The sequence below is a fragment of the Jaculus jaculus genome, chromosome 4 (genome assembly GCF_020740685.1).
Source record: "Jaculus jaculus isolate mJacJac1 chromosome 4, mJacJac1.mat.Y.cur, whole genome shotgun sequence".
Taxonomy (NCBI): domain Eukaryota; kingdom Metazoa; phylum Chordata; class Mammalia; order Rodentia; family Dipodidae; genus Jaculus; species Jaculus jaculus.
The window spans coordinates 143,764,063-143,789,265 of NC_059105.1; the positions used below are offsets into that span (position 1 = coordinate 143,764,063).

Consider the following 25,203-nt stretch of genomic DNA (forward strand, 5'->3'; position numbering starts at 1 on the left):
TGTTATAAAAGTGAATTAATGTTGACATCATAGCTAAAACTTTTCTGTCATCAAAACACCTTTTTTTTTCTTTTTCCTTTAAGCTATGCATAGTTAAATTGCATTTTAAGGTAATTTTCAATCAGTTTTGGGTGGTATGCAATGTGCACTTTACAATTGACTTCTAATTGGACTTTGCTGACAATGGAAAATCTTACAAGTATTGAACATGACATTCATGACAGTATTGCTGTCATCCTGGCTTCTTTTATTGAAAATGCAGAGAATTATAATTGGGCTAACAAGCCTTGTACCCTGGCCTCTTTCCAATTACATTACCCAGCTTGGTCTAGTGTTAGCTGCCTGAACACACACAAAAACAGGAATAGAGGTTTTGTTTTCCTTTCTATTTTATTTTGATATTTGCCCAAGAATCTAAAAATAAAATCCCCTCTTCCTTTATGTAATATGTGAGAACTTTTGATAATTCATCTATTTTTTCACAAATATATATAAACAGTTCTTTTCTTAATTGATATCACTATTTTAATAAAATGAATTCTTAAAAAATGTTGGTTGGTTCTGTCACTAGCTTGCCTCAATAGCTCAAGGGGTTGTTTTAATAATTTTTCTGTGATCACATAATAAAATGATGAGTTTGTATTCAGAGTAAAATTTCTCTTGAACAAATTAAGGTATCAGCATAGTGAAATGTTTTATTTGAAATTTGAGCAAGTACTTACAAATAATATAGAAATAAAAATTTTGTTTTGTATAATTTTAAAAACAATGTAAAATGTAAATGAAAGGATGATAATTGTTACAAACTTTGGTTCTAAGATGTGATTAAAAAACAAATATCATGAAAATTAATGAAAAATAATTGGTTTAAATAGCTAAGAGATTTAGGGTACCAACTACTCAAGTTATTTGGCTTTTTTTCTTCATATTTTTTCATTCTTTTTCTAGTTTCCTCTTACTTTGTAGTACTCTACACAAGCACCTTTTCTTTCCATTTATTCCCAAACATTCAATCTTCTGAATTATTTTTTTTCTTATCTTTGTTGTTGTCTGCATAGATACATGACAACAGTCTGGAAATTTATTATATGGAAGCATATCCATAAGTGCAGTAAATAAAGAATATACTGTAAGGATGCATGTTACAGAATTGCTGTTATCAGGACAAATATAGTATGAATAGTCTATATCAAGAAAGCTCCTTTAATTACTGATCTTTCCAGCTTTACTAGCAGCTTATATCAGGACAGTCTTCTACTTCATATCAACTATAGAAAATATACACTTATTAAAATTAAATCAATAAGAACTGTGTATTGCCCTGGACAGTAAGAAGGAAAAAAGCTGCAAATGTGCTTGGTTTTTTGAGATATTATCTATGAAAATTGAATACAGAAAATACATATTTTGGTTATTTTATAACTGCATTTTTCACATTTGATATTTAAAATGGTAATAATTTCATTCATATGCTGAGAATTTGATACAAAAACTTTACATTAGCTATTTCAGAAACTAATGTAGAGGAAATATTCTTGATTTTCTGCTATCATTTCTAGATTTTTCTTATTTGTTTTTGGGTATTGAATTCAGGGGTGGTGCATGCTAGTCCAATACTTACCATTGAGCTGCAAATTTGTTATTAGTATTAGTATTATTTTTGAGAGAGAGAGAGACAGAAAGGATTGGTGTACCAGGTCTTCAGTCACCGCAATCAAGCTCCAAACACTTCTGCCACCTAGTGGGCATATATGACCATGTGCTTGCCTCACCTTTGTGCATCTGGCTAACATTGGATCTGGAGAATAGAACATTCATAGGCAAGCCCATTAATGTCTCGGCAATCTCACCAGCCCCTGGAGCTACATATTTTTGTTATATTTCATTTGTACTTGAGCAATGGAGAAGAAACCTATCATCAATTTGAAATAAGTTCATTTCTTGTCAAAAATAAATGGAAAAACTTTAGACTTAAAACTAAATATGCTAGTGATAACTGTTTTATTTTCTTATAAATTATGCCATCAAGATTAGCAAATTAATCACAAACAATAAGTATTTCAAATTCAGATTGTTAAGTTAGACTGCTGTTTAAAAAATGCCACAATATTCTGATAATTCAAGCTCCTTCATCATCATCTCCACATTAAAGTTATAGAGCAACACAGTTTGAGTCAATTTTAGGAAATCAGTGAATTAGAGGATACTAAAATACAATTTGTTTATATTTAGTATTTTTTGCTTTGTATAAAGGCTCTTATTGAAGAAGACAATGAAAAAAATTAAACTTCCTGCAAATAACCCAACATTTAGCTAAACTTTCTTGAATATTTTTCAGGTATAAATCACATGAAGAATGAAGTGTAAATTAAGCTTTTCCATATGTTTCCTGAAGGCTAGATCTAAAACTTAAATTAAATTTCACTAAAGGTTAATCTACTGAACTAGAGACCGAATATTTCACAATTAGCAAATGGGCTGCTTAATCTTCAACACTAATAGAGGGTGTGGAAAATCCCCCTCCTCTTTCAATTTTCATCTTCAAATCATATCTAATCAAAGTAGATTCTATCACTTCAAAAGTGTTTAGAGGTACCTAATTAAGCATTTTCACTAGGAGTCATCCTTTGAGTGAGAGACTGTCCTATAGGATTAATTAATTTAATTTCCTCATTAAATTTACTTCTGCCCCAAATACTGTTTTCTGTCAGATATAAATAAACTTAAATTTTACTCCTTGAGGGAATCATATCAATTAAAGTGATGAAAATTTCAAGTGTCATAGCTCCTTAAGGAAAGGGAACCAAAGCAAGTGCAGCTACAGGAGTCTTCTGGTTTGTGTTGAGCCTTGTAGAAGTGATGATTGCTATTCAGGTGGCACTAAGTTCCTTAAATCCAATTTCATAAAGTAGGATCTTAATTTCAGTGTGTGGAGTCATATAAGCCAACGATAAACAACAAACTGTTTCTTACTCACTCAGTAAGCTTCAGCAGGTAATTGGTACTTTCTAAGATCAAGTTTCCACCTCTATGAACATGGTCAACATAACTTGTCCATATTTTCCTTATTATGTAGATTATTTAAGGAAAGTATTCACAGTTTTTAATTGCATTCTAATTTCTAAATAATACTTAATATAATTTATCCATTTATGAGTACATTACATGATTTTACTATGTTTGGAATTTACAACATGTGTTTTCTGTCCATCCCACTATAATACAAGGATTTTTAATCATATACTAACAGAATATAACAATTATAGTTTGCTTTGTCAATGGTTCAGTTCATTTTAAATGTGTTGATCACGTGATTGTAACTAATAGTAATAACATCTCTGCTTAATTGTTGGAGGTTCTGTCTAATATGTACTGTATCTGTTTCTTTGTGCAACCTTTCCTTGGTCCCAGCGGCTGCTTCAAAGAATAAAGTTAAAGGTTAGTTTCCTTCTATACTGCATGATTCATGGTGGTTCGTGGTCTGCTCAGTCTTCCCAGATTTATTAAATGATGGAATCTCTTTTGTTGGAGAGGTTGTTGTTTTCTGTTGGATTTTTTTTCATATATATATATGTAATTTTTAAGTATAAAAGTCCATCCTTTCAGTGTTCATTTTCAGCTTTATGTCTGTGCTTGCATGAATGCTTTGTTTATTATTTACTAAAAATTTTCACTTGACTAAAAAATTTGCTAAAGTTTTGTTGATATCTTTAGCTTTCATGATGAAATGAAAAACTTAACAAAATATAGCATAAAGTTGATATGTCTCAAAACAGTGCTTACCTTCCTATAACTACATGAAAAGAAAACTGAATATTATAAAAGTTGAAAATCATAAGATATGAGTGATGAGAATGTGCTAGAAATATGAAAGTATGTTTTAATGAAAAGGAATACAATTATTCAATAATCAAGCTATGGTCTTGAATGAATAAATACTTATGGCTCAAGAGGTTTATCCATCTATGAGTTTGAGAAAAATCACATATATGCATGTTAGTGAGTAATAGATTAATAGTTTGCTCATTTCATTCTCACATTCCCATGTATAACCTATAAACTAAAATTTTAGGGGCCAGAAATATGGCACAATTGCAAAATGTTTGCCTAGCCTATGTGAGAACATGTGTTCAATTTCAAGAACCTCAAAAATCTATCACGAAAAAATAATAAATAAATAGATTCTACCTCTAATAAATAAAAAAAATAATAAATAAATAAATGGCTCACCTTTAATTTTTATTTGTTATTAATAAGGCCAGGCATTTATTTTGCAATCATTTTCCTCGATACATATCTGTTTCTAGATACTATAGATATAAAGGACAAGATGGAAATTATTGTCATAATTGTTTTCTTAATCTCCTCACTCCTAGTTTCTTTCTTATTCCAATAAATGTGGTAAAAGAATTAATAAAGTCTGCTACAGTAAACTTCTTTCTGGTCACAACAAAATCCATACACAAAATAATTAAGAAATTATTTGATACCTCATGTAAATAATGTGTTTATGTAACAAAAGGATACAAAGTGTGATTTTACAAATGAGGAATTAAGAACAATTCATGATAGTCTACTAATGTAGGACAGAGAATGACTATGAAGAAAGAAAACAAGTTCTAATGTGCTTATGTGGTTGATGGAATATGAATAAAATATACATAAAAATATAAGCCATAAAGGAAGGAGGGTAAGTTCAACTCAGGAAACAGGATTGGGTACAATCTACAACTATAGTGAGAAAACCTTTTGAATGAAGCCCTGTGATTTTGAAAGAAAGTGGAAGGAAACAAACTTGAAAATGATACAGTAGGCAGTGGAGTAATTGTGAGTGATCATTGCTACATATGATCATATCTATGTCTTTTTTCTTTTTGTTTGTTTTTTTGAGTCAGGGTCTCACACTAGTCTAGACTGACGTGGAATTCACTATAGAATCTCAGAGTGGCCTTGAATTCACAGTGATCCTCTTACCTCTGCCTCCCAAGTCCTAGGATTAAAGGCATGTGCCACCGCACCCAGCTAGGTCTATGTCTTTTAATAATTCTCAAAACTAAGTGGAATTATATTTCAAAGGATAAAGATTTCAATATAAGAAATTTGTTCCAGAGAGATGGCTCAGTGGGTAAACATGTACTGTGCATGCATGAGTACTTTATTTCTAATCCTCAGCACCTATGTAGAAAGCCAGATGTTGTAGCAGGCATTTGCAATCCCAGCCATATAAGCATGAAGGGAGTGGGGAACAGAAAAATTTCCTGGAAGCTTAGGGGACAATTAGCCTTATGAAAAAGCAGTGGTGAACAATCTGGGACTCAAAGGAGTTGGAAGACCAGGTCTGAAACTCAAAACATATCCTCTAGACAAGAGACATGGAATGATGGACACACACACACACACACACACACACACACACACACACACACACACTAAACACAAAGCCATGATATGATATGGCCTTGAGGAAATGATCTCTTGTAGCCTTCCCTAGCTTTCCACTGATACTTTGAGAGTTGAACTTCAGTTCCTATAATATACAGGGATCATCTATTTTCTAGTTACTCATAGGTCTTGTGATTGTTGACTGTCAAGGATAAGCTAATGATCCAGTCTAATTGATTATTTGAAATCTTAGAACTTGGAATAGGGAAAGACTTGGAAAGTGAGACACAACACAATTAAGCTGCAGACACTTAGGCTACTCTTCATGAGCATCCATTTTGTATATGGTTTTAAAAAGGATATGAGATAGGAGGATTGCTGTGAGTTTGAGGCCACCTTGAGACTATGTAGTAAATTCCAGGATAGCCTGGGCTAGAGCAAAACCCTACGCTGAAAATCAAAAACACAAAACAAAAACAAAAACTTGGGGGGCAAGTCCAGAAAAGAGAATTTGATATACAGTGGGATATTCAGAAAGTGAGAGAGTCCCTTGATGCCACGTAAGTCCTCTGTTCTAATATATTTCTAAAGCTTTACCTGTCTTTTGGGTAGATGACAAGGCTGTCTTTTAATTAAGCTCTGTACAAGGTTTTCTCTTGTTTGCAATGAAAACACAGCTAATTAATATAATTGTCTAAAGAATCTAAAGATTCTTTCATTGACTATAATCACGTTTCAGGGTTTGATCTTATGTACTGCACTGATGTTCCCAATATCATGCTAAAAACTTCCATTTTAATATTTTGTCTTGCAAATATGATTGCTATGAGCTTACTATGTCCTTTATGACATGAATGTCTCTAATGACCCATGTTTAAAACTGAAGCATCTTTCACTTCTCCTCTCAGATATCCCTCATAGGCAATTAGTCATTAAATGATTTTAACTAGTTGCTTGTTTTAATTATACTATTCAATCTACTCTACATTTGTATATCATACTGAATTTTCTATAAGATCATCAATGCTTTGCCACTCAGGAAGACAGTAAAAAGGCATTTTGGAGTATTCATGAAATGACTTTGTGTAACATGATTTTATTTCACTCTATTATAAAGTTATCAGAAGTGACTAAATGTATCTTAATGATTAATATATTTCAAACTCATACTTTTTAATATATGTTATGTTTATGTGGTATGTGTATGAATTTGGTTAAAGATAGGTGTGATGGAACACACACATGTATGTCTGTGCATGTACAGGCCAGATATCAACTTCATATGTCTTTCTCAATCACTGTTCTCTTTATTTCTTGATCAGTTTTCAGTCATTTGAGCCCAGCGTTCACAGTCATCTAGTTTAGTTACCAAGTTTACCCCAGAGTTCTTGTCTCTGCCTCTAGAGCGATGGGATTACTGGCAGGCTACCATAATTACTCAGCATTTACATGGATGTTGCAGGCTTGAAGCCCAGTCCTCACACTTGTACAACAAATATATTATCCACTGAGCCATCTCCCTTGCCCCCCAAAACAGAAAGGCTTTTAATCTCACAAGAATATTTTAAACTCTAATCCTCATTTTGCATTCAAATATGATTTCAATAGTGTAACATTTCATATCTTTTCTACAATACCAGGCTTTAGCTATAATTTTCAAAGTTAACATCTTAACTCTTAAGATCAAATTACCAATTATTACCAAATTATTCAATGCTCACACAAAAATTAGCATAATTATTCTGGCTTTGCATAACAATTAAAAGTAAATGCAAACTTCTCAGCTATCAAAATTGAAATGTATATGTGGTTTGAAGGAATAAGTGGAATCAATATTAAAATTTATTAGGTTTGTTAACTAATACTTATCCATGATATGATGGTATAGATTATCTGCTTTTAAGCCAAAATATGACATGTCAGAGTGACTTGCAAGGCACATGAGAAATTGAAGTTGATGTATTACTTTAAAAGTATCAGATATTGGACTGGAGAGATGATTCAAAAGTTGAGGCACTTGCCTATGAAGCCTAAGAAAGCTATTCAAATCTCCACGTCCCACATAGTAGCCAGACACAAAAGTGATACAGCACAAGGGTGAAGGAGATCAACATAGAGAACAATCAACTCCTACCAAACCAGATATCCAGAGACACAGAGGCCCCCAAGACCTCAGCACTGAAGCAGACCTAAAAATGAACCCAACATGGCTCAGGGAAATTTGTGGAAGAGGGGGTGGAAAGAATGTCAGAGCCACAAGTTGGGTCATGATACACAGAAATATTCCTCCTACACATAACTGTGGGCCAACTCCATAATGCTTGACCCATATACCTAAACAAGGAGGGGCCAGGGGGAGGGGGGAGGACAGGGAGGAGGCTAGCAATGGGACCAACTTAACTGTATTCACTGAGCACAAAATTAATTAATTTTAAAAAAGGGAGGCAAGCTTGCAATGTCACACATGCACAAGAGGGAAGCACACATCTGGAGTTCGTTCATAGCAGCTGAAAGGCCCTGACATGCCCATTCTCTCTCTCTTTCTCTCATTCTCTCTCTCTGCCTCTTTCTCTCTCTCAAAAGTAAAATAATAAAAAAAAAATTTTTATCAGATATTTTATATTAGGTTTGACTCCAATGTTTTAGTTTGTTTTATAAAGTTCATTCTAGGGCTGGAGAGACGGCTTAGCAGTTAAGGCACTTGCCTGCAAAGCCTAAGGACCCATGTTTGACTCTCCATATCCCGCATTACCCAAATGCACAAAGGTGAGGCAAGCACAAATTTGCATATATCCACTAGGTGGTGCAAGCATCGGGAGTTTGGTTGCAGTGACTGAGGCCATGGCTCACCAGTTCTCTCTCTCTTTCTTTCTCTCATGGGTGCATGCTCTCTCAAAAATAAAAAGTAAAATAAAATAAAAATGTTCATTCTCTTAATAAGATGTTCATTTCCAAGTATGTCATGGGTTAAATCCTAGCTTTTGAAATATCCTATATTTGAAAATTGGAAAAATTTTACTATACATCACACATTTATTATAGCAATTTTATGGGTAATAAATTAAGTGGGATTAGCCTAGAAGATGGACCAAAGGAATCTCTTGGTAAATTTTATTTATTACTATTATGATTGCTGCAGTTTAAATGATGTCTGTAAAGGAAGTGCGCACATATGAAAACAAGTTTCTCTTTGAGTATCACTTAAATTTCATCTTCATAAATGGCACTCATTTGCTTATAGTCATCATTACATAAAATGAGCACTGAAAATAGAATGTGAATGATTCACTAGGCATATAGCTTTATCTTTCATCATTCCCGTTGTTACAAACAAAAGTATTTAAACAGATTATTATTATTATTTCTTTTACTTGAAAGAAAGTGAAAGAGAGAAAAAGGCAGATAGAGAGAATGGGCACACCAGGGTCTATAGCACTGCGAATGAACAAAGTCCAGACACGTGAACCCATCTGCCTTTATTGAACCAGGGTTCTTAGACTTTTCAGGCAAGTGCTTTAACTGCTGAACACTAATATTTTTTAAAGAATTTCAACAGAATCACAAAAGAAAGGGAGGAATAAAAAAAGTTTTAGATGGGCTTATATAACAATTTACATATTAAATTATGTTGTTTTTATACCAGTGAGAAATTGAGAAATAAGGGCATAGTAGAGACATTAAAAGCATATTATGCTGTTATAGTTTGTATTCACTGAGGGCTCTAGGTAAAAGACATGTGATGGGACTATTAAGGAAACTACTTTCTTTTTCTGCCTGCTACATCATCTCACATCTCCATCTCTAAGAAAATTACTGAAAATATTATTAGGATATTAATAAATTAATAAAATCATGTTGTTATAAGTAGAATTTAATGTTAAATTATCTTATAAATTGAAGAAAAATGTACTAATATTGAAAGCTAATCACGATTTAATGTTGCAGTGTGTCAGGTCTTACACTAGGAATTTTACATTTGTTTTCTACTTCTACCCTCACAAATCATTCTGAGAGAGATGCTATTGCTATTCCCTTTTTCATATTATGGAAAATGAGAACAAAGGTCTAAGACATTTCTGTAAGTTTTCAAAATGAATGAGGCAAGACAGAGAATCCAAATCAGATATACTGACCACTGACTCACTACAAAAGTTTAATCTGTTAAAAACTAGGGAGCCAGGTGTGGTGGCACATGCTTTTAATCCCAGCACTCTGGAGGCAAAGGTAGGAGGATTGCCATAAGTTCAAGGCTACTCTGAGACTCCATAGTGAATTCCAGATCAGCCTGGCCTAGAGTAAGACCTTACCTTGTAAAACCAAAAAACAAACAAACAGAAAACAAACAAACAAACAAAAATCTCTAGGGATACATTACTAATTATAGAAACAGTTTACACAAATCATATTTATTCAAAATTTACTTAGGTTTTTTATACATATAATTAGATTTGAGGATGTTTATTAATTGTTCATTACAACTGCTTTGATGGAACAGTGCTAGGAAAATACACTACATGAAGACTTATTTAATTTAATTTATTTTTTTTATTAATTAGTTTTGAACTCAGCAAATACAGTCAGTTTGGTACCATTATTAGGCTCATCCATGACCTTCCCTCACCCCTTGGCCCCTCCTTGTTGAGGTATATGGGTCATGCATTCTGGGGGGAGATCATCCAAACAGTTACCCATGAAGACTTCTTATTTATAATTTTATTATTATTCTGTTTTTTGTGTGTCTCTTGTTCACTCACCGTATGTTGACCTCACTATATCCCTGTGGGAAAGCGAGAATGTACTTTCTCAATAAAATGAGTAATATTCTGGAAACATTTCAGGCATGGTTAAATGCTGAGTTCAGAAGATGGAAACAGGGTTAAGTGTGTTTATGAAAATTTAATTATAAGATTACTCAGTGGGTCAAGATATAAATAATTCTAAGTGTTTTAACTTAAAGACAAGCCTTATTCAATCTGATTTATATTTTTTAGGTTTTGTTGCATGAGAGTGATTTTGGCATGTGGTTTCCTCTTTGGAATATCTCACTTATTTCTATTATATACTATTCTCCAATATGAAGCCCAGGACAGGACAGTCCAGGAAACTCTCTTGAGATATCCATGCCATTTGCAAGTCTAATGGAATATTGTATTTCATGTCAGTTAGGGAACTTCATTCCCCTGACTCTCATCTTCTTGAGCTTTACTACAATCATAGGGATGAATACGATGGATTCTGACACAAAAAATAGGGCAAAACTTTGTATAGCATAGGAAAGTAGTTTAAGTGTATCTACTTCATATCTTCATGTTCACCATAAATAAATGATTGTAATACTTTTTATGCTGTCTAAACACATCTGATCCAAAAAGCACAACCTTCTTGGATTCAATTTCAGACAATTCAAGTCATTCTTTCATACCAATAAATTATTATTTACTTATTTCTACAAAGCTGTGTGCAGGTTTAGAGAGTCTGTGATTAAAATCCCAAGACTTGTGGTCGTTATAAGATTCTAAATTTAAATGCCTATAATTTGAAGAAATAGTCCTATCAATTTTTAGAGTCAGTAAGGAATTTAAGAATATGTGGAAGGCCCAAAACTAGGACAGATGTTAAATTACACTAAAACAAATGTCATTTTATACTTCAATTATGATGAAGATATGGTTACCTGTTTTGGTAGAAAAAATCCTCTTATAAGCTATCACTAAAATGTTATTAAAATTATGTTCTTCTTTCAGCCATCTCTAAAATAGTAACAAAATTATTAATATCATACCTTATAGATTTATAATGGCATAAAACAATGCTTTAAAAGCTTAATAAAATAAAAATAAAAAGCAGGATAAATTATGGAGATAAGAACCTGATTTTCAGTGATGAATAAAATTTGACCCCTGAAGTGAGTCCATGTCAATCATAGAAAATCATGGACGGTTTTATAAAAATGAAGTCCTTTCAATGCTTTTTCTTACTATATACTTTTAGAAAGTCAGTTAAAAACATGTCCCTTCATTTAATAAATTTGTATTGATATATTGTTCTGTGTATGTTAGTCCATTCTTTCTGAATTATGGTAAGTCAATAACTAGATAATTAGAGACAATTATAAATTATTTTTCTCTATCTTTGAAAACAAGACATCTAATATCAAGCTGAGACTGTTCTCTGTCTTATGAGTGATGACTTTTTGGTTGTGAGATGCCACCTTCTTTCTGTGTCCTCATGGGGGAAGTGCAGTGCGGCCCACTGGAGCCACTTCTAAAGTAAACAATATCAAGAAACCATTGATAACCATCTCTCAAAAGCTCTACATCCCTATGTCATCAAACTAGTAACCAAATGTCAACATATGAATTATGTAGGACACACACTTATGTAGAATAACTCACAATATGAAGATACATTGTGAAGGACTATAAATTTTCACTTATTTTCCCTTCTTCATTGTTATATGAAGCTTCTATCACTCATTCATTCATTCTTTTATTCATTCATTCATTCATTCTTTTATTCATTCATTCATTCTTCCAGTTATTGATTCATTGATTCTCTTATTGATCACTGATGTGAAATACACCACTGAAAAATATCATTATATACTTTATGGTTATATTGTGATAAGACATTTCAAATTGAAAATTAAAATTTGAATTGAAAATTGATAAAGGTAGCTGGGTGTGTTCATGCATGCCTTTAATCCAAGCTCTTAGGAGGCAGAGGTAGGAGGATCACTGTAAATTTGAGGCTGCTCTGCGACTATGTATTGAATTCTAGTTTATTCTGGGCTACAGTGATACCTTACCTTTGAAAAACAAAAAAAGAAAAAAGAAAGAAAGAAAGAAAGAAAGAAAGAAAGAAAGAAAGAAAGAAAGAGAGAAAGAAAGAAAGGTAGTTAGTCCCAAGACATAGCAATTGAGTAAAGGACAGATAGAATTTTAAAAAAATGAATAAGCATTTGGGCAGAGAATTTGTGAATAGGGAACAATTAATTTTTATTCTTGGGAGCAACTTTTCCATATTAAAAAGAAAGAAAGAAAGTAAAGGCCTTATGAGGAAGGTTATATTACTCAGAGGACATGACTGCCTAGAGATGCATGAGCATGTAAGAGGAAGAAAAAATAAAAGTGAAGGAAATCCAGAAATAATTAATTTAAAGGTATTCGTTTTCCACCAAGAGATGGTTAAAGTTTGAGCAAGAGAAGACACTGATTTATTTTCAACAGAATTAGTTTGATATCTCTGTTAAGAACAGACCACAATGAGATGTTTTCAAAAATGAAAGCTAATTTTTTTTGTCAAAACAATAAAAATGAAGTTATATCTAGCAGAGTCTGCTCCCTAGAAGTAAATATCAAATAAAGGGTAGATTGTATAATTTATAGACCTAATAGGAGGGAGGAACACCAGTGGGGGATCTATCTCTTTCTGCCTCTTCATTTTCCTTCCCAGTCACCACAATGCCAGCAGCTTTGCTCCAACATGCAATCCCCAACAAGATATTCCAGCCTCATCACAGGCTGAAAGTGAGTGGCAAGTGACCAGATTCTGAAACTCTGAAGCTGTGAGTTAATGTTGACCTTTCTCCTATTTTTTAAGTTAGTTAAGGTATCTTGTCATAACAATACAATCCTAACAAACATAAGCCAAAATTAAAGAAGTAGATAGAGCTAATGAGGCTGTGAAGACACAGGATATTCCAAGCCAGAGAACTAGCAGCCACATTTCAAAGAGAGCAATGAAATATCAATTCAGGAATCCATGAAAGCCAAGGGTAAAATGAAAGTGCTTTGACCTTGCATGTTTTATTATTTATTTTTGTTTTTTGTTATTCTAAATATCACTGAAAAAGATGACTGTATTTATGAAAGACACAGGTGTGATATTCTCACCTGCTTTGAAAGACATTACAAGTTCTTCATGAAGACCAAATTTTAAGAACTAACTCTAATTTTGTTATTTCTTAAATTTTATTTATGTATTTATTTGAGAGACAGAAAGAGGGAGGAAGAGAGAGAGAGAGAGAGAGAGAGAGAAATTGGGTGTTCTAGCCACTGCAAAGAAACTCCAGAGACATGTACTATTTGCACATCTGGCTTACATAGGTCCTGGAGAATCAAACATGGGTCCTTTCGTTGTGCAGGCAAGTGCCTTAACTGTTAAGCCATCTCCAGCCAAAGAACTGTCCTTCGATGACATAGAGATAAGTTAAGTTTCTTAACTTGTTGCTCCCAGGAATAAAAATTAATAGTTCCTTATCCATAAGTTCTTTAAAAACACATTTTTTTTCATGTGGGAAGTTTGTAAAGAAGATCTAGTTTGGTCATTGTTATTAGAGAGAAAAAGGTAGATATGAAAATAAACCATGATTTTTTTTTTTTGGGGGGGGGGTTGAGTCTCACTCTAGCTCAGGCTGACCTGGAATTCACTATGTAATCTCAGGGTGGCCTCAAACTCACAGAAATCCTCCTACCTATGCCACCCAAGTGCTGGGATTAAAGGCATGCACCATACTTTTAACAATATAGCTGAGGTCAGGACATATGGTACAGTGGTTATAAGTGCTTGCTTATAAAGCTTGATGCACAAAGAGGCACATGCATCTGGAGTTCATTTGCAATAGTAGAAAACCATGGAATGTCCATCCACCCCTCTCTGTTTCTCTGTCTCTCTTTTTCTCTCTCTCTCTCTGATTTTTTTTCTCTTTATCTGTCATCCTCTCTCCCTTTATGCTTACAAATAAATGAATAAAAAATATAACAAAAAAGAATATAGCTAAATAAACTATCCATGAACAAAAAGTGAACATGACTCAAGTAAAAATTTTTTAAATAGTTGTAAATGAGTTATTCTATTGTCGGTCTCTTAATTGTCATCATCACTAAAGATCCAATTCTAGAAATCTAAATTTTATTCTTCATACTGCTAACATGCTAGCCTACAGAAAAAGCAGATTTATGTGGTAATTTGGGACACAAATGAAGGAGTACAAAAATATAAATTCTATTATTTAAAAAATCAGTTGGGTGTGATGGCTGATACCTTTAATCCCAGTATTTGGGGGGCAGAGGTAGAAGGATTTCTTTGAGTTCAGGGCCAGCTTGGAATTACAGAGTGAGTTACAGGTCAGCCTGGACTAGAGTGAGACCTTACCTTGAAAAACAAAACAAACAAAGGAACAAACAACAACGACAACAAAAAACCCAGCTATGTCTCTCCATGAAATATTTACTTTTCTATAATTTTGATTCTCCTGATGAGCTAAATAAGATATTCCATTTATCATAATTCAAGTAGTAGTATATCACAGTTAGAAGGATACCATTGTAAAAATAATTTGTCATATTTAGAGATCATATTCAATGTTCTTTTTAAAAAACATGGGTATTTTAATTATACCTTATGCTGGTCATACTTTGATTCTAGGCTATAATTCAGTAAGTGGTTATTTTGCTGGCATGAAAGCAGCACTAAGCCAGGTGACATAGATAATAAAAAAAAAAAAAAAAGGCCATTTTGCCAGGCATGGTGACTCATGACTTTAATCCCAGCACCAGGCAGGCAGAGGTAGGAGGTTTGCCACAAGGCTACCTTAGCTAACACTACAGAGTGAATGCCAGGTCAGTGTGGGCTATAATGAGACCCTACCTCAAAATAACAAACCAAAAAAAAAAAAAAAATCAATATTTTATGGCTATCAATGTTCTTCCTATCACTAAAGGTAGAACAGCATTCCAAGTCATTTTCATGAGATCTGTTGAGATAGAATAACCATACATTAGGTACTGACTTCATTGATCAGCACGTTGTTCAGATACAAGGCACGGACACTGCCTCTTTTTTTTTTTTTTTCTTAATAATCATTAAGTAGTTTATGATGTTGTTTTCTTCCACCATAGCCAAAATTCATCTAAAGACTGTAATTCTTTAAGCTTAGTGAGAGTTTGTGAATCTTAGAAATATATGTTTACAATGGCCGACACAATGAGTTTTTGATAGCATATTCAAATTGAAACAGGGAAGTAAGGAACTACTATCTGTATAAGAGAAGATGCTTCCCCTAGAGAGACCTGTGCTTCTATGTAATCTGATGCTAGATTCTGTGAAGACTTGAAATTTTCTTGTCAGCAAACACAAAATTACTCCTCATCCATGAAATGTTTTCTTCCCTACAAAACTGGGGTAATAATTTAGATTGAGGTGAAATATAGCTGAGGGAAAAGGTAGATTGTAAAACTCATTCCATGCTTTTTGAAAAGTGTTAACAGATGCTTTGTCATTTTTTCATGTTACAATGTTATTTAATACTTATACAATTGAATGGACAGCCAATAGGTCATATTTTGCATTACACATAAAACTCCATATTTATCAAAACAAGATATGTGTTTAGTGAATATTTTTATATTGCTATTTTAGCAATCATAAATTTTCTCAGTCATTACTTTGTTCTTTTCCTCATCTTTTCTTTTCTTATAATAATATGGGAAGATTGAAAAATCTGAAATTAAAAAAAATAATTTAAAGGACATATCTTAAAATAAAACAAAATATTTATAATCACAACCAAGTAAGAACTACACTAAATACAGTATTTCTTATAAACTGCAATCTTTCTATTTTAAAATCAAACTAATCATTTAGTATCACAGCAATTCACTCAGACTTAATTATTCATTAATCATTATCTAAATATTTTTACTGTTAAGCCCTAGACAAGAATATAGCTATATTTTGTATTTTGAAATCAAATCCTAAATTTTAGTTTCTATGACTTAGAATAATCTGTATGTAGCTTCTAACCTGGATATGTTTAATCTAACTGAAAAAAAGATTTCTGTGACATTTATGCCAAAATTGCTACAAGGTAATTACCATTACCACATCATTTAACAGCATGCCTTTTATCAGTGAATTCCTAAAGCATAATATAATGGAAGCTTTCATTATTAGTTTTGTAGTGTGTTTTAAACTTTGACCTGTTCTGATTTGCATACCAAAATAAACTTTGAGAAAGTAAGGTGGTGCTGCTTTTAATGATGAATAATTTCTATCTTCTTTAAAAGAAACAATTAACATTAGTAATATTTTAGGGTGAATTTAAACATTTGAATATGAACATTAAGTTTTAAGATGTCACTATATTACTTATTGGATCTAAGAGAAGATAGGGAGATGGGCTAGTCTATAATGGATCTTATTTTGGAATCCTGTGATACAATATTCAGGTATACACTTATCACAATTACTCAAGTTGAAAAATCCTATGTACAAGGGAGATATAATATGAAATATTCAACTTTTACTTTGGAAAAGTGATTCAGGTTTATCAGCTAATTTTACTTCGGAAAATATATTCTATTATGAAAAGCAAATTAGAAGAAATGGAGTAGCCACATGTAATTAGTATTAGGATCAAACAACTTAAATCAAGACAAGGGAATTAATTACATACACTTTTTTGAACCCTAGCTGGAATGAATGAGAACATTACATTTCATTTGGCAAATAAGCCTGTGTGGATACAGAGAAACACTTCTCATTTAATTTCACATACTGGTGTTTAGGTAAACTAAATGATTGTATTACCTGGTCACGTGCTTTTCCTCAACCAAGACGATAATAACTTGGCCTGGCAGTTTGGATAACCCATCAGGTGTAATGGATTCATTGTAACAATTTGGACATATAAGACTTATACTCTCCAACTTTCATTTCAATGTTTTCTTTTGTACCATAATTTATATCTAAAGTGACTAAATACTCAACTTTACCAAGGTTTTGGGTTTTACTGTATGTTAGCATTAACCATTGACAGTTTCCTCTTTCTTTTTCTCTTTGTCTTCCTTTTATCTCTCCTTCTCTTTCTTTTTCTGTTCTACTGTTGACCTTCCTACAGCTATAAGAAATATGAAGCTCTAATCATCCTTTTCGTGCATACCTGCAGTTTATCTCCAGATCCCTCAGGGTTTTAAAACCCGATAAGCATTATCCTTAACAAAAAGAATCCTGTCTTTAGAATAAGAGTTGAATGTCTTCAACTGATTATTTCTTTCTTTCAGAAGAATCTGCCTTTAATACTTCTCTCAAAGAACTTGGCACTTGCTTCTGACACTCCTGAGGAAGTCTGTGGCTTGTCTGCAGTTCTTCTGCTTTGCTGAATTCCTCACACTGGTATTAAAGCAATTGTTCACGTTTAAAACATAGTCTGTACATTTAGAGCTCAGCTTTGACCTCACCTGACCCAGTAGCTTTGTTCTGGACAGGCCAAGTAAACACAGGTCGTTCTTGTCCAGATCAAGTGTTTACTTTCATCTTTATCCAAGTTGACAGGCATCATCTTTACATTTCTGGAAAGCTCTCCAAGACCCATTGAGTGTGACCCCTAGTATCTCCTATATGACTAAACTGAATTGTGTTATGAGCATTGTTCACAAGTAAAGCATTCACAGTGCACTGGGCAAACAAAGGAATTTGAATTTCTGTACCCATTTGATTGAGCATCTAAGTTGTTTAGATATTTTCTATTTCAGCATAAGGTGATCCAACATCAACCAATGGTTTCTGAAACCTCTGTATAATTGCAAAGTGCATTAGGGCAAAGTCACTTGCTCCTGTCTTTGATGATTTATTTCTCCCTAGGAGGAAAATAAAATAGCAACACTTGGTATTTTGTTGCCAAATAACAATTTGTCTTATAAAAGTCCCTGTCTCTTCCAGGAGCACCTCATATTATAAAAGAAATATTCCCTGTCTCTACAGCTCTACCATCTCTTATGAAAGGAAAATTCCCTGTCTGTACCAGGGCTACCTTGCATTATTTACAGTGAGGTTACAAAGGAAATGCACTTGCTACTCCTTCCAGTTAAGGGGTATGCTTTACTCTTTCATTTACTCAACAACTGAAATTGAAGCTAAAGTACAAATACTTGTCTTCATTTCCAAACCATTCTTATGTGGTGCACAGAGACAAGCAGAATCTATTGTTTCATAAGTCATTAGAATAATAAGAATTTATATAATACATTTTTTCAGATGAATCTTTTTTAATGCATTGCAATTTGCATGAAAATATTACAAGGCTGTAGATTATTTTGCAAGGAACTAGAGGACCTGCTATGTACTGAGCACTAATCTTTCAGCTATATATATAAGAATTTCCCCAGCAAAATCTCACATTTTCAAGTCTTTTCTCTATATTTATAGAATACAAGTAGGTATTCTTTTATAGTATTTTAATACATTTATTGGTCTATCATATTAATTTCCTTTTCCTTAGTAGAGTCACTGATTATGAGCTATAGATACAAGAAAACAAAAGTTTATTTCTTATTCCAGGTTGGTGGGTGTTGCAGTCTGGGTCGCATTGCTGTTAGAAATCACCCAACCAAGAGCAGCTTCTGGGAAAAAGAGAATTATTTTGGCTTTTAGGCTCGAGGGGAAGCTCCACGATGGCAGGGGAAAACGATGGCATGAGCAGAGGGTGGACATCACCCCCTGGCCAACATAAGGTGGACTACAGCAACAGGAGGGTGTGCCAAACACTGGCAAGGGGAAACTGGCTTTAATACCCATAAGCCCGCCCCCAACAATACACTCCCTCCAGGAGGCATTAATTCCCAAATATCCATCAGCTGGGAACCCAGCATTCAGAACACCTAAGTTTATGGGGGACACCTGAATCAAACCACCACATTCCACCCCTGGCCCCCATAAACTGATATCCATACATGATATAAAATACAATGCATTCAGTCTGACTTTAAAAGTCCCCATAGTTTTTATCAATCTCAATGATGTTCATACATCCCCATAGTTCAAGATCTTTTAACTGAGCCATAATACCAAAATATAACCTCAAAAAAACCCAGAATGGCACAGAATAAATATTCACACTGCAATAGATGGCATTGGGCATAGCAAAGAAACATTCAACCAATACAAGATTTAAAACAACCAGGGCAAACATCAAACTCTGTAGCTTCAAGTCCAGCAACTCAAACCAGTGACAAATCTTCAAGTCCGATAATTCTAAACTTCAACAAGTCTCTGGCATTCCAATTCTGCCCCTCCAGCTAGGCTACTCACAGTCCTGGGAAACTTCACCGGGGCCGGCAGCTCCTTGGCAGCCATCAAATGGTCCGGGCATCTCCACTGGGTCTCCACTGCAAACCACGGCTCATCCTCATGGCCCCATGGGGTGTCTATGCAGGCAACCAGCAAACCTGCTTCACACTGCCCATGGCCATTTCCAAAACACAAGACCATGTTGCAAACTCAATGACCCTCTTTCCAGCATTTCTTATACTCCAGGATACCAGGTAGGGTGCCAATTTGTTAATCCAGGGGGGAATAAAGCAGACTTTGAAGAACAGAACACTCCTTGAGCACTCAGGCCCCTTCTAAAGAGTCTACATTCTTCTTGTTGCCCCAGCGCAGGTCAGCTAGCCCAGTCTCAAAGGTCATAATCTATCAGTTTAGCTGAACAGGCAACAATTCACCCAAAGATTTTTCTTTCTGTGCCATATTCCTCTGCTCACACCAGTTCATTTCTACGCAAAGCAACCCTGCACAACTTCTCAGGACATGGGCACAAGAGCAAGCTTCTCACACAAACTGTTAGCCCAGTCCAGGCACAGCTCTTTCACACCCTCATAAGCCAAACCTCACAGTCCATAGTTCTTACTGCCTTCAGGTCTTTCAGCTCAGACCAGAATAGTCCATTAAGCTGTACTTACAGCACTGCAAGGCATCTCTTAGGCCAAGGTTTCAACTCCTTCCACATTCCTCTTGAAAATCAGCTCCAAAAGGCCGAAGCCACACAGTCAGGTGTCTATCAGCAACCCCACTCCTCGGTACCACTTTACTGTTGCAGTCTGGGTCGCATTGCTGTTAGAAATCACCCAACCAAGAGCAGCTTCTGGGAAAAAGAGAATTATTTTGGCTTATAGGCTCGAGGGGAAGCTCCACGATGGCAGGGGAAAACGATGGCATGAGCAGAGGGTGGACATCACCCCCTGGCCAACATAAGGTGGACTACAGCAACAGGAGGGTGTGCCAAACACTGGCAAGGGGAAACTGGCTTTAATACCCATAAGCCCGCCCCCAACAATACACTCCCTCCAGGAGGCATTAATTCCCAAATATCCATCAGCTGGGAACCCAGCATTCAGAACACCTAAGTTTATGGGGGACACCTGAATCAAACCACCACAGTGGGCAATTTCCTGTAGTGATAATCCTTTACAGTCAGTGAGTATATTTTACCTCACAAACCACGCTATAGTTTTATGTACACATATCCTTCTGAATGCATTGACCTTTCCTTACACCTTATATCAAAAGCCACTGCAAAGAATTCCGCATAGATCATTAATTATAGTGATGTGAAATGTCTATCACTACAGTCTTATGTCTGTCATATAAAACACAACATACACATTTACAAGAGAAATGTTAAGTTGAACTGTTTTTAGTTAACTATCAGTGTTTTCAATTACACAATTTAGTTTCCTTGCTATTCTTGATGATAATACTTAGTTATGAGCAAAATAAGTGCATCACCAGAGAAATCATTAAATGTATTATTTTTGCAAACAGATCCTTTGGGATGATGTCAATTTCTTTCAAGAATTGTTATGAATATCACATATACTTCAGCTGGGTTTGGTGGTGCATGCCTGTAATCCCAGTACTTGAGAAGCAGAGGAAGGAGGATGGCCATGAATTTGAGGCCACCGGGAGTAAATTCCAGGTCAGTCTGAGCTAGAATGATACCCTATCTGGAAAAACAAAAAACAAACAAACAACAACAACAACAAAACACTGCAATGAATGGCATATATGCTTTAAATAAATGTACCTTTTTTACAATCAAAATATTAATTTACTAATATAAGTCTAGGGCTTCTGGTAGTAATCTTGAAATAGCCATCTTACACAAGGAAAAATGATATCTGCAGACTGTAGATAAACCTTGCTGATGGAGCTTGCTGGGACAATGGTTTTCTTATTTGAGATAGATTTTGCTATATAACCCTGTCTGACTAATTACTTAGTATATAGTCCTGGCTGCCATTGAACTCAAAAAATCCTCTTGCCTAAGCCTCTTGAATGCTAAGAATGCAGCCACATACCACCATGCCTGGGATAACTGTCTGGATTCTTAAATTTTTATCCAGCACCAATATCCCACCATCTTTTCTTTAAAGGGAGAATATATCATTTTCTGAGATACTTCTTCTCTGACTGCTTATTATATAAGTACTTCATTGATCTAGTTCTTCCAATGATGTGATTGCACTTTCGTTTTTCTAACTCCATCTATTTCTGCAAAGTTTGAACTGAACATCTTGCATTACTCTCTGGGTGGTTTATGTAAATAACAATAATAAAAACCCTTGAAGCGTCATTTCTGTTCCCAGTGGTATCCCACTGACCTCTTTTCAGCTTGAAAAGGTTCTATCTATTGCTGACTTTTTTTTTCCTTTCCTTCCCACTGGCAATGTTCAGCCTCCTGTGCTTCTTCCTCACATGCTTCGACTCTTCCTTAACTTAAGAATTAATTATTGAAATGCATCAGATGCACTCTGAAAATGTCAGAGTGTTTTCTTGGATTTACTGAGAAGCACATTTCTTCAACCAACATGATATATGTATTGAATTCCAAGTAGTGCCTTTCTCCACACATCCTTTCACAGGCAACACAAAAACATAATGCAGATGATCTATACCATCTCTGAAGGGCCTGTGTTGTATGAGACCACTTGACTCTATCACTATAAAGCACTGTGTTTACCTTTGCATTTTAGTTTTTTTTTTTTCTTTCATTGAAACTTTAACAAAAACTTTGTATAGAATGACAAGAGACTCACAGAAACTGTCCTTATATTCTCCTGCCTCCAAACTGGTCTGTAGCTAATTTAATCTGTCCAATTCAGATGGTTATTGATCTTGGTATAAAAGGAATTCAGAACCTCCTCCATATGTGGTGAAATATTCTACAAGCCTTATTCTCTCAAACTCAAACACAGGAATTCATACACTGAATAGAAAAGGCAGGTTAGGAGAAGCAGCATTTTAAGGAAAAAGGTTAAAATCTCCTGAATAGAGATTTAGAAGAATTTAAGATAACCTTCCTACAATAGGCTGATGAAGGAAAAAAGTACTTTAACTCAGAAGACACAATGTCAAAAGTATTCTCATGAACATATGAGCAAACAACTTAGATTCCATGATCATTTATCAACCTGAAAATAATAACTATACACCTACTTTATGCTAAGCCATGCTCCAGATGCTTCTGTTTCTTTTGTGTTTATAAGTGACCCATCAAACAAAATCTCCAGCCCTATGGAACCTGTATTCTAGGGAGGGAAGACAAATCACAGAAAATATAAGTAAATGTTTTTATACCTAAAAGTGATTGATACTATATGAAACCATGGAATAGTGAGTTGGGACATGCCTGGATGTGAGAAGATTGCTATTGTGAGTAGAACTGCCAGAATGAGACCTCGTTGAGAACTAACACTGTTCAAAATGGAGGTGAGATGGGGTGGTCTTGAGGATACAGGGGAAAAGTAACATGAATACAGATTCAAACAAGTTCAAGGCCCTGAGGCAGGAGTCATTTGGGTAGGCATAAGACACAAGAAGTTTGGTTGTATGAATCATAGTGAGGCAGGAAAGAAAGGAAGAGAGGAGGTGAATTGACAGGGTTTCAGTGCCTGGTTGCCAACTAGAAACTATATGGGTTCTTCCTTTGCTCTAGTGCAGTGTGCCAGTATAGAATCCACATGTTCTATTCATGAGTTGGTTTAATCACTATAGGAGCTGTGCTCGTAGGAGCTGGAGATTTTGTTAAGGGTATGTGTGTGTGTGTGTGTGTGTGTGTGTGTTTGTGTGTCTTTGTGTATATCTGTCTGTTCTATCAAGGATGTTTATTGGGCACTTTTTATCATCCACATTTGGTAAAAGAAAATATAACAAAACTACTACATTTGATGTGAAAGAGTAGCCAATGAAATTTCATTGCAGTGAGGCAACAATACAGAGAAAGAAAAGAGTCCACTGTGTCATTGAGAATTTGTCCTATATCAAATGACACATTCCCTGAAGGCATGCCATTTCTTATTAAGTGGGATAGAGAAAACTATAAGAAAGAATGTTCAGGGTCTGGGTGTTCTTGGATGTACAGTACATGCCTAGCACTTTTGAGGTCCACTCCATTTTTCAGAATGCCTCCCAACAAAAATTATAATGGGCAAATACATGAGAAAAAAAACATTGTTTACATATAATCTCTATACCTGAGTCAAATAACTGCATCACATATGGTATAGGTATTAGTGATATATAGTAACTATGATATAATATATAAAGAACATCTATTTTAAATATAATTTAATGTTATTATTATTCATTTCCTTAAGGTAACTACCAAGATCTAAGAATGCTAGATTAAATGTTCATTCTAAAGAAAAATGTTCTTATGTTTTTTTCAGATAAATTACAAATATAGTGCTTGAAATTCACACTTTTTTGTGATTTTTTTATTTTATTTATGAGAGAGAGAGAGAATGGGCATGCTAGGGCATTCAGCCACTGCTAATGAACTCCAGAAGCATGTGCTACCTTGTGCATCTGGCTTACATAGGTCCTAGGGAGTCAAACCTGGGTTCTTTGGCTTTGCAGGTGAGTGCCTTATCTGCTAAGCCATCCCTCCAGCCCCAAATTTCATTATCAATGCACCATCACCAATATAAATGTTCAGTTTCCTTAATTTTAGTCACTATTATATAAAATCATCTAAAAATAAATTTCAATGTGATAGTGATATGAGATCGCAATCTTACTTTTGTCCTTTGTTTGACTAGGAGTTGTAATACTTGATCTCAAATTTCTCTAACCATTTAAAAAATTATATCAATTCATACAAAATCAATGCTATGAAAAAATAGAGTTTTGCATGCTGTTTTATTAAATTCCTCTTTAATTATTACTCATTCCCATCTTCATCTTATATGTATATTTAATTTTTTTTCCATTTGTTTACTTTCATCTTGGGATATAGACTCATTAAATCAACCTGCCTCGCTCAAACTAAATGCAAAGGTCAATAACATCCATTATCAATCCAAGTCACTTAGAAAACATAAAAACACAAGGAGGTATTAAAAATACAATGGCAGGGCTGGAGAGATGGCTTAGTGGTTAAGCGCTTGCCTGTGAAGCCTAAGGACCCCGGTTCGAGGCTCGGTTCCCCAGGTCCCACGTTAGCCAGATGCACAAGGGGGCGCACGTGTCTGGAGTTCGTTTGCAGAGGCTGGAAGCCCTGGCGCGCCCATTCTCTCTCTCTCCCTCTATCTGTCTTTCTCTCTGTGTCTGTTGCTCTCAAATAAATAAATAAATACAAATTATAAAAAAAATACAATGGCAAACTAAGGAGTTTTTCAGTAACATACATACACATGATTCTTACACATGTGTGTGTGTGAAGGGATATATATGTATTTCTTTTATTAAAATCTACCCAAAAGGTAGACTTGGACATTAAATGGACGTGTGGACTTTGACTGATAGCACCAGATGCCATTGAAGTAGAGGTTACTTGGGCAATAGCAATTCAGGTTTTTTTTACTTCTTTCCAGTTTCTAGAAAAATGATTTCTAATAGATAATTAGCATGATTAGGATTACTGATTTGTTATATAGACACCACTGAAAGATACTTTAGTGCTGCAGAAATGGATTAGCAGTTAAGATGCTTCCCTGTAAAGCCAGGTTCAACTCCCACATAAGCCACATGCACAAGGGG

General features: G+C 34.6%; 1 protein-coding gene across 3 annotated transcripts in view; it reads left to right on the plus strand.

Moving 5' to 3' along the window:
• The window catches only part of Cadm2 (cell adhesion molecule 2), a 1,093,192-nt gene that overhangs the window by 727,237 nt on the left and 340,752 nt on the right, over positions 1–25,203 (plus strand). For 2 of the 3 annotated variants that reach the window (XM_045147799.1, XM_004663295.2), the window contains exon 2: positions 3,412–3,438. The exons of the other annotated variant lie outside the window; for it this stretch is intronic. In XM_045147799.1, coding sequence (XP_045003734.1) covers positions 3,412–3,438 — 27 coding nt within the window. The remainder of the gene's footprint in view (positions 1–3,411; positions 3,439–25,203) is intronic. 3 annotated transcript variants of the gene reach the window in all.